Source organism: Lagenorhynchus albirostris, chromosome 1, assembly GCF_949774975.1.
Source record: "Lagenorhynchus albirostris chromosome 1, mLagAlb1.1, whole genome shotgun sequence".
Taxonomy (NCBI): domain Eukaryota; kingdom Metazoa; phylum Chordata; class Mammalia; order Artiodactyla; family Delphinidae; genus Lagenorhynchus; species Lagenorhynchus albirostris.
The window spans coordinates 76192505-76203900 of NC_083095.1; the positions used below are offsets into that span (position 1 = coordinate 76192505).

The following is an 11396-nucleotide window of genomic DNA, read 5'->3' on the forward strand; positions in this document are numbered from 1 at the left end:
CCAATATACCTTTGAAATACTGAGAATTTTGAAGTAGGCATTGTTCTTTTTTTGTAATTTTTAAATTTTATTTTATTTATCTTTTTTATACAGCAGGTTCTTATTAGTCATCAATTTTATACACTTCAGTGTATACATGCCAATCCCAATCGCCCAATTCATCCCACCCCCACCCCCACCCCCCCGCCGCTTCCCCCCCCTTGGTGTCCATACATTTGTTCTCTACATCTGTGTCTCTATTTCCTGCCCTGCAAGCTGGTTCATCTGTACCATTTTGCTAGGTTCCACATATATGCGTTAATATACAATGTTTTTCTCTTTCTGACTTACTTCATTCTGTATGACAGTCTCTAGATCCATCCACGTCTCAACAAATGACCCAATTTCGTTCCTTTTTACGGCTGAGTAATATTCCATTGTACATATGCACATCTTCTTTATCCATTCGTCTGTCAATGGGCATTTAGGCTGCCTCCATGACCTGGCTATTGTAAATAGTGCTGCAATGAACATTGGGGTGCATGTGTCTTTTTGAAATATGGTTTCCTCTAGGTATATGCCCAGTAGCGGGATTGCTGGATCGTATGGTAATTCTATGTTTAGTTTTTTAAGGAACCTCCATACTGTTCTCCATAGTTGCCGTATCAATTTACATTCCCACCAACAGTGCAAGAGGGTTCCCTTTTCACCACACCCTCTCCAGCAATTGTTGTTTGTAGATTTTCTGATGATGCCCATGCTTACTGGTGTGAGGTGATACCTCATTGTAGTTTTGATTTGCATTTCTCTAATAATTAGTGATGTGGAGGATCTTTTCATGTGCTTCTTGGCCATCTGTATGTCTTCTTTGGAGAAATGTCTATTTAGGTCTTCTGCCCATTTTAGGATTGGGTTGTTTGTTTTTTTAATATTGAGCTGCATGAGCTGTTTATATATTTTGGAGATTAATCCTTTGTCACTTGCTTCGTTTGCAAATATTTTCTCCCATTCTGAGGGTTGTCTTTTCATCTTGTTTATGGTTTCCTCTGCTGTGCAAAAGCTTTGACGTTTCATTAGGTCCCATTTGTTTATTTTTGTCTTTATTGCCATTACTCTAGGAGGTGGATCAAAAAAGATCTTGCTGTGATTTATGTCAAAGAGTGTTCTTCCTGTGTTTTCCTCTAAGGGTTTTATAGTGTCTGGTCTTACATTTAGGTCTCTAATCCATTTTGAGTTTATTTTTGTGTATGGTGTTAGGGAGTGTTCTAATTTCATTCTTTTACATGTAGCTGTCCAGTTTTCCCAGCACCACTTATTGAAGAGACTGTCTTTTCTCCATTGTATATCCTTGCCTCTTTTGTCATAGATTAGTTGACCATAGGTGCGTGTGTTTATCTCTGGGCTTTCTATCCTGTTCCATTGATCTATGTTTCTGTTTTTGTGCCAGTACCATATTCTCTTGATTACTGTAGCTTTGTGGTATAGTCTGAAGTCAGGGAGTCTGCTTCCTCCAGCTCCGTTTTTCTCCCTCAAGACTGCTTTGGCTATTCGGGGTCTTTTGTGTCTCCATACAAATTTTAAGATTTTTTTGTTCTAGGTCCATAAAAAATGCCATCGGTAGTTTGATAGGGATTGCATTCAATCTGTAGATTGCTTTGGGTAGTAGAGTCATCTTCACAACGTTGATTCTTCCAATCCAAGAACGCGGTATATCTCTCCATCTGTTGGTATCATCTTTAATTTCTTTCATCAGTGTCTTATAGTTTTCTGCATACAGGTCTTTTGTCTCCATAGGTAGGTTTATTCCTAGGTATTTAATTCTTTTTGTTGCAGTGGTAAATGGGAATGTTTCCTTAATTTCTCTTTCAGATTTTTCATCATTAGTGTATAGGAATTCAAGAGATTTCTGTGCATTAATTTTGTATCCTGCAACTTTACCAAATTCATTGATTCGCTCTAGTAGTTTTCTGGTGGCATATTTAGGATTCTCTATGTATAATATCATGTCATCTGCAAACAGTGACAGCTTTACTTCTTCTTTTCCAATTTGTATTCCTTTTATTTCTTTTTCTTCTCTGATTGCAGTGGCTAGGAATTCCAAAACTATGTTGAATAATAGTGGTGAGAGTGGACAACCTTGTCTTGTTCCTGATCTTAGAGGAAATGCTTTCAGTTTTTCAGTGTTGAGAATGATGTTTGCTGTGGGTTTGTCATATATGGCCTTTATTATGTTGAGGTAGGTTCCCTCTATGCTCACTTTCTGGAGAGTTTTTATCATAAAAGTGTGTTGAATTTTGTCAAAAGTTTTCTGCGCCTATTGAGATGATCATATGGTTTTTATTCTTCAATTTGTTAACATGGTGCATCACATTGACTGGTTTGCGTATATTGAAGAATTCTTGCATCCCTGGGATAAATCCCACTTGATCATGGTGTATGATCCTTTTGATGTGTTGTTGGATTCTGTTTGCTAGTATTTTCTTGAGAATTTTTGCATCTATATTCATCAGTGATATTGGTCTGTAATTTTCTTTTTTTGTAGTATCTTTGTCTGCTTTTGGTATCAGGGTGATGGTGGCCTCATAGAATGAGCTTGGGAGTGTTCCTTCCTCCGCAATTTTTTGGAAGAGCTTCAGAAGAATGGGTGTTAGCTCTTCTCTAAATGTTTGAGAAGAATTCACCTGTGAAGCCATCTGATAGAATTCACCTGTGAAGCCATCTGGTCCTGGCATTTGTTTGTTGGAAGATTTTTGTTCACAGTTTCAATTTCATTACTTGTGATTGGTCTGTTCATATTTTCTATTTCTTCCTGGTTCAGTCTTGGAAGGTTATACGTTTCTAAGAATTTGTCCATTTCTTTCAAGTTGTCCATTTTATTGGCCTAGAGTTGCTTGTAGTAGTCTCTTAGGATGGTTTGTATTTCTGTGGTGTCTGTTGTAACTTCTCCGTTTTCATTTCTAATTTTATTGATTTGAGTCCTCTCCCTCTTTTTCTTGATGAGTCTGGCTAATGGTTTATCATTTTTGTTTATCTTCTCAAGGAACCAGCTTTTAGTTTTATTGATCTTTGCTATTGTTTCCTTTATTTCTATTTCCTTTATTTCTTCTCTGATCTTTATGATTTCCTTCCTTCTGCTAACTTTGGGTTTTGTTTGTTCTTCTTTCTCTAGTTCCTTTACGTGTAAGGTTAGGTTGTTTATTTGAGAGTTTTCTTGATACTTGAGGTAGGCTTGTATAGCTATAAACTTCCCTCTTAGAACTGCTTTTGCTGCATCCCACAGGTTTTGGATCGTCGTGTTTTCATTCATTTGTCTCTAGGTATTTTTTTATTTCCTCTTTGATTTCTTCAGTGATCTCTTGGTTATTTAGTAACATATTGTTTAGCCTCCATGCGTCTGTGGTTTTTTTAACGTTTTTTTCCCTGTAATTCATTTCTAATCTCATAGTGTTATGGTCAGAAAAGATGCTTGACATGATTTCAATTTTCTTAAATTTACTGAAGCTTGATTTGTGACCCAAGATGTGATCTATCCTGGAGAATGTTCCATGTGTACTTGAGAAGAAAGTGTAATCTGCTGTTTTTGGATGGAATGTCCTATAAATATCAATGAAATCTATCTGGTCTATTGTGTCATTTAAAGCTTGTTTTTCCTTATTTATTTTCATTTTGGATGATCTGTCCATCGGTGTAAGTGAGGTGTTAAAGTCCCCCACTATTATTGTGTTACTGTCGATTTCCTCTTTTATAGCTGTTAGCAGTTGCCTTATGTATTGAGGTTCTCCTATGTTGGGTGCATATATATTTATAATTGTTATATATTCTTCTTGGGTTGATCCCTTGATCATTATGTAGTGTCCTTCCTTGTCTCTTGTAACATTCTTTATTTTAAAGTCTATTTTATCTGGTATGAGTATTGCTACTCCAGCTTTCTTTTGATTTCCATTTGCATGGAATATCTCTTTCCATCCCCTCACTTTCAGTCTGTATGTGTCCCTAGGTCTGATGTGGGTCTCTTGTAGACAGCATATATATGGGTCTTGTTTTTGTATCCATTCAGCAAGCCTGTGTCTTTTGGTTGGAGCATTTAATCCATTCACGTTTAAGGTAATTATCAATATGTATGTTCCTATGACCATTTTCTTAATTGTTTTGGGCTTGTTTTCGTAGGTCCTTTTCTTCTCTTCTGTTTCCCACTTAGAGAAGTTCCTTTAGCATTTGTTATAGAGCTGGTTTGGTGGTGCTGAATTCTCTTAGCTTTTGTTTGTTTGTAAATCTGAAAGAGATCCTTGCCACGTAGAGTAATCTTGGTTGTAGGTTCTTCCCTTTCATCACTTTAAGTATATCATGCCACTCCCTTCTGGCTTGTAGAGTTTCTGCTAAGAAATCCGCTGTTAACCTTATGGGTGTTCCCTTGTATGTAATTTGTCATTTTTCCCTTGCTGTTTTCAATAATTTTTCTTTGTCTTTAATTTTTGCCAGTTTGATTACTATGTGTCTCGGCGTGTTTTTCCTTGGGTTTATCCTGTATGGGACTCGTTGCTCTTCCTGGACTTGGGTGGCTATTTCCTTTGCCATGTTAGGGAAGTTTTCGACTATAATCTCTTCAAATATTTTCTCGGGTCCTTCTCTCTTCTCCTTCTGGGACCCCTATAATGCGAATGTTTTTGCGTTTATTGTTGTCCCAGAGGTCTCTTAGGCTGTCTTCATTTCTTTTCATTCTTTTTTCTTTATTCTGTTCCACAGCAGTGAATTCCATCATTCTGTCTTCAGGTCACTTATCCATTCTTCTGCCTCAGTTATTCTGCTATTGATTCCTTCTAGTGTAGTTTTCATTTCAGTTATTGTATTGTTCATCTCTGTTTGTTTGTTCTTTAATTCTCCTAGGTCTTTGTTAAACATTTCTTGTATCGTCTCGATCTTTGCCTCCATTCTTTTTTTTTTAAAATAAATTTATTTATTTATTTATTTGTTTTTATTTTTGTCTGCGTTGGGTCTTCCTTGCTGTGTGCGGGCTTTCTCTAGTTGTGAGCAGGGGCTACTCTTCGTTGCGGCGCATGGGCTCCTCATTGTCGTGGCTTCTCTTGTTGGGAGCACAGGCTCTAGGCACGCAGGCTTCAGTAGTTGTGGTGCATGGGCTCAGTAGTTGTGGCTTGCAGGCTCTAGAGCTCAGGCTCAGTAGTTGTGGCACACGGGCTTAGTTGCTCCGCGGCGTGTGGGATCTTCCCGGACCAGGGCTTGAACCCGTGTCCCTTGCATTGGCAGGCAGATTCTTAACCACTGCGCCACCAGGGAAGCCCTGCCTCCATTCTTTTTCCGAGGTCCTGGGTCATCTTCACTATTGTTTTTCTGAATTGTTTTTCTGGAAGTTTGCCTATCTCCACTTCATTTAGTTGTTTTTCTGGGGTTTTATCTTGTTCCTTCATCTGGTACATAGCCCCCTGCCTCTTCATCTTGCCTACCTTTTTGTGAATGTGGTTTTTGTTCCATAGGCTGCAGGATTGTAGCTCTTCTTGCTTCTGCTGTCTGCCCTCTGGTGAATGAGGCTATCTAAGAGGCTTATGCAAGTTTCCTGATGGGAGCTACCTAGGCATTGTTCTTATGTTATTATTATAACTCAGACTTGAGACATGAATAACAGTTAACTGTGTCACATTTCTATGTGCATTTTAGGAAGCAAATTTAATAACGTAAGTAAAGTTTTAGTTTCAAAAAAAGGCTATTTTTCATAGGTAATTTGACTTGGGGATGGGAACAGAATTTCTGTGCTCCCTTCCCTACTCATTGCCTCACTCTCTTTTTTTTTTCTTCCAGTTTTACTGAGATATAATTGACATACAGCACTGTATAAGTTTAAGGTGTACAGCATAACGATTTGACTTACAAACATAATGAAGTAATTAGCACCATAAATTTAGTGAACCTTCATCATCTCATATAGATACAAAACTAAAGAATTGGGAAATAATTTTTTCCTTGTGATGAGAACTCTTAGGATTTATTCTCTTAACAATTTTCATATATAACATACAGCAGTGTTGATTGCATTTAAAATGTTGTACATCACATCCCTAGTGCTTATTTATCTTATAACTGGAAGTTTGACTCTCTTGATCCAATTCCCCCTCCCTCTCATCCCCCACCTCTGGTAACCACAAATCTGATCTCTTTTTCTATGAGTTTGTTTTGTTTGTTTGTTTGTTTTTGAAGTATAATTGACCTACAACACTATGTTAGTTCCTGGTACATAGCAGAGTGATTCAGTATTTCTATACCTTTCAAAATGAACACCATGACATCTGGTTGTCATCTGTTACCAAAGATATTACATAATTATTGACTATATTCCCCCACACTGTACATGTATACCTGTGACTCATTTGTTTCATAACTGGAAGTTTTTACATCTTAATTTCCCTCACCTATTTCTTTCATTCCCTTATCCTGCTTCCCTCTGGCAAGCACCTGTTTGTTATCTGTACCAATGACTCTGTTTCTATCTTGTTATTCTTGTTCATTTGTTTTGTTTTGTAGGTTCCACATCATACAGCATACAGTGAAATCATACAGCATTTGTCTTTCTCTGTCTGACTTATCTCACCAAGGATGATACCCTCTAAGTCCATCCATGTGGTCACAGTCTCACTCCTTTATGTGATTCAAATGGAAACAGTGCCTAAAATCTCAATCTAGGCAAAAATAAATCAGGAGCTTTAGATCAGATTGCTCTCCTCTCACACCTCCTGACCTGACCCTGGGGCCTTCTCTCCCTGATCTGAGGGTCACTTGAGGCAACCTGCTTCATACCCACACGGAGGGATCTGCTCCTGATGTTAAAACATGAAGTAGAAACAATAACAATGTGAACGGCCCTTTCACTTCATGCTGTACCTTACAAAGTGTGTTACAACCACTAACTGCTTTCACTCCTCCAAGACTTCCTTGAGATTTGGTACTATTACGAGCATTTTACAAAGTTAGAAATGGAGGCTTAGGGAAGAGAAGTGGACTCCAAGGAACGTGTCCTTGGAACATGCTGACGTGAACAATTAACTTCTCTAAGAGTGGCCACTGTAGCGCTGGCCTCAGGTTCAGTGCAGCCAGATCTTGAGTGTCTATCACAGAGGGTGGTGGGCGCCAAGCCACGGCTTTGTCGTCACAGAGCACGGAATCCTCCTTGCTCTGCTTTGAATCCTCCTGCCTCCCAGGAGGGAAAAGCTACATCTAAGCTTCAGGGCCACCAGCTCCCTCTGACCCCAGCCCAATCTTCAGCACAGGGACTGAGGAAGATGAGGAACAGAGGAAAAGCAGGAAGAGAGTGGGGAAGCATGGCCTCAGGGAGGGGGAACAGCATGGTGCTACTGAGTGAGAGGATGAAGGTGCATTTTACTGACATGAGGAAGTCTCTTCTGTTCCCCTCTCCCTCCGCTTCCAGTCCTTCACTAAAGCCTGATGATTCGAACTTGGAAACATAATCCTAAACCTGCACTTTTTCTTCTGCCCTATTGCTATTACCTTATCCCATGCCTCTGGGATTTGGCCTGGATACCACGAGTTCCTGACTGTCCCCACAGTCCCTGCACAGCTGCCAGAGTGATCTTCAGGTCACATTATTATCTAACATGCTCCATTTGTACCCCATAGGAAATTTACTCTTTATTTTCATCTCCATAGGTATGAAGCATCTGAGCCTCAATAACCTCTATCATTAATGCTCATGGTTAAAATGCTCTTGTCCTGCTAGACTAACTTTCATTTTTGTAACATGACTAATCTACATTCATGTCGGGCCCTTTGAATGTTCTCTCTCTGTCTCTCTGTCTCTGTCTCTCTCGGGAAGACTATCCCCTTAGTTTCTGCATGACCAGCTGCTTCTCATATTGTTCGGAATTCATTCCTTCATTGGGTCCCTACCAACCACACTTCAGATTCACTTCTATGGACTCATCGAGACCCACTACAGATGGCCCTCTGTGTGGATGTGAAACCCACGGATGTGGAGGGCCAACGGTATGAGCCCCTTTTATATAAGGGACTTGAGCATCTGTGGATTTTGATATCTGCGGAGCCTCCTGGAACCAATCCCCTGAAGTTACTGAGAGATGGCTGTACATTGTTTCCCTCAGTGCAGTTTTCCTCCTGACACTTATCACCTGGAAAAATAATTTTGCATTTTCTTCCCAGTAGAATAGGCACCCTAGGGCAGAAATGTGTCTTTGTTTACACTGCACCCTCACGACCTCAGAAATCTGCCTAGAGCACATCTGCACATGGGTTAACTACTGCATTAATGAATGACGAATGAATGCATGAACGAATGGTGGGAGAGGGGATGACGACACAAGGCAGAGAGAGCTGGGGCAGCTGAGTTGGCTAATCCCTCTACCATACGGTGTTAGAGATGCTGTGTCCATGGCTGGCAAGTGACATGTGATCTGCTGAGACAAGGAAGGTTCACTGCCTCATGGCAAATGTGACTCCAGCCTTGCGGTATCCCACCTTCTCCTTCTGTTACTCCAAGCCTGTTGGAAGGGTAAGCTCATTTCATGCCACTCTGTATTAATCTCAAGTCAGTGGATTCGGGGCTTCCCTGGTGGTGCAGTGGTTGAGAGTCTGCCTGCTAATGCAGGGGACACGGGTTCGAGCCCTGGTCTGGGAAGATCCCACATGCCGCGGAGCAACTAGGCCCGTGAGCCACAACTACTGAGCCTGCGCGTCTGGAGCCTGTGCTCCACAACAAGAGAGGCCGTGATAGTGAGAGGCCCGCGCACCGCGATGAAGAGTGGCCCCCGCTTGCCGCAACTGGAGAAGGCCCTCGCGCAGAAACGAAGACCCAACACAGCAAAAATAAATAAATTAATTAATAAACTCCTACCCCCAACATCTTAAAAATAAATAAATAAATAAAAACCCTTGGCTTAAAAAAAATAATAATAAAAAAGATAAAGTCGGTGGATTCTGTTGAGCCCTGGAATTTTCCAAACCTAGTATCTCCATGCAATAGCTTGAGTCAACAGACCTGCCTGGAAGAACAAATCCTCCAGTGGCTTCTCCAGAGAAGATGCTCAAGTGCAGACGCCGTATACAGTACTACCAAGAGCAAGAATGACTGACCATATGGAGGGGGGGAGGAATGGAAATTGCCATGTATCTGGGCCTGGAAGAGGAGCTGAAAAATAGGAGGTCAGGAATCCCAGACTCAAGGACAGAGGTACAGATTTAATGACATGCTACCTGCCTTCTGTTCTGAGTCAGGTGCTGCAAAAGACCCGACCTGTCCCCCGAACAATCACTTGAATGCTGCATCTGACCACAGTTTACAAAGAGCTTTCCCTTCCTGTTCCTCACTGATTCCTGAGTGCAGCCTTGTGATGGAGGCAGAGTAGGGGCTTTCATTATCCGCCCCCTTTTCTGTCTGTCTACATTTCTGTAATCCTGGAACCTGTGCCCCTTCCTGACCTGAATGTGAACAAGCCACTGATTCATCCTCGGGAGAGATCCCAATTCCATGTCTCCTTCCTTACCTTCTGCTACCAGATGACCAGCTGCTCCCTTCTCCAGGACACAGAAATCGCCAGGAAAGAGTTTCACCTCTTCTCCAGGTAGTACTGGAATCTGTCCATATACTACCTGAACAATTTGTCTCATTCCACATTAGACTCAAACTCTGGATCCACCCCTAGGATAACCATTAATATCTGAAGATTTGATATGCTTATTTAAAAACAAATCTATGCGGCTAAAATTTGCTTCTTTCTTTTGGTCTTATCACAATTACGGCATTTTCCCCTTTCTTTTTGTTTTTACACCGTATCGTTCTCTTCTATCATAAAATGCATGGTTCTTAAATCAGAATCAAATACATTTGTTTCTACTTACTGGGGGCTCTTTGCCTCCTGGTAATGAAATAGGCCGCTGTGAGTGGAAGCCGCAGCTTCCTGGCCTAAAGCAGAGAGAAGGAAAAGTCTGCACAACTTCATGACACAAGGAGCCTCTTATCCTCACGTCTATTTCCCACAAATCTCAGATTAGAGGAAGGGGAAAAGCCTCTAGACGAGAATGTAACTACATGACAGAAGAGCACAAACAGACACATGGAGCCTTGTAGGTGATTCTGCAAAGTTTACTGTGCGTGCACAAGGAGCTTCAGCTGAGCAAAGCTTAAAGGGACCTGGAGGCTGTGAGATGAGGACTGATGCTGATCTCTGGGGTGGATGGTGGGACAGGACTGTGGCGCTTGGCAAATGAGCATGGCCCAAAGTTTTGGCCCAGAGTTTAGATGATGTCATCCAAGTGAACTGGAACCAGGGGGTACCTGGCATCGTCCTGTGGTAATCTGTTTCCACACGCAATGATGTAGATCTTCCGATTACTTCTCTGTCCATAACGGCAGTTCCTATAATCGTTTTCCTTTCTTATGCGGTTGCAGTAGGTTACAGGCACTGGATATGGGCTTCTATGACAATTCGTCTCCCGTGATCTAGGGCAGGTTACATTTGTGGTGTGACAAACACGAGCTACGGCAGCAAACGTTGTGTGGAGAAAAGTATTTTTATCTTTGCATGCCCTTTTGTAACCGTTAACCACCCGCATTGCATCATCGCATCGACGGTGGGCCATATTTAGGTGCTGAATCTGAAACCACTGAGCCGGGGTTAATTGGGCGTGGACTGAGATCACCATTCCCAAGAGCCCCAGCAGCAAAAAGAGAGGAAGCTGGGCATTCTGCTGTCTTGGAACCATGTTTCCTGTGAAAAGAAGGGTATCTTCTGTATCCCGGCCCACAAATAACACACTCCCTCCTCACTCACCCTGCAGGCCCCCTGCTGTCACTGTGGTTCTAGCTCCTTTCCCCTCCGCTCCCCAAAGTCTGTCATGTGTCCTGGGCACTAACTTCAGCTCACCGCTCCCCCAGTTGCTGCTTCATTGCTGTCTCTCCTGTTCCAGCTCTGGGGCTCATTGTCTTACCCAGTATCTCTGCTGTGGCTCCTGTGAGAACAGATCAGCTGGTGGGCCTGGCGCTCAGGGGCAGCTGGTATCCCCCCAGTTCTTGGGTCTGGAGATATAGAGCAGCCCCTGTGGGTGGGGCTAGCAGAACAAGGAGGGTTCTGAATCTAGGACATGAAGAAACGCACAGATTAGGACATGGTCCACTTATGCAATGAGCCCTTTGTTTTATCATTTGCTGATCAGTGCATACCCAGGGATGAACCACTGCTGCTTCTGTTGTAACAAATCTAATTCCAGGCATCCTGTGCAGGACAGAGCTCTGCCACTGGGTCTGGATTTCCTAAATGAAAAATATCACTGGCTGCAGAATGGCCATAGATTTTTTATTTTTATTTATTTATTTGGCTGCGTTGGGTCATTGTTGCTGCGTGCGGGCTTTCTCTAGTTGCAGCGAGCAGGGGCTACTCTTC

General features: G+C 41.9%; 1 protein-coding gene across 1 annotated transcript; it reads right to left on the reverse strand.

Moving 5' to 3' along the window:
- Window positions 1–10251: 10251 nt before the first annotated feature.
- Window positions 10252–10719, reverse strand: LOC132530824 (eosinophil cationic protein-like). Its single transcript, XM_060168287.1, has one exon. The coding sequence runs from the start codon at window positions 10717–10719 to the stop codon at window positions 10252–10254; it is 468 nt and encodes a 155-aa protein (XP_060024270.1).
- Between the last annotated feature and the right edge of the window lie 677 nt (window positions 10720–11396).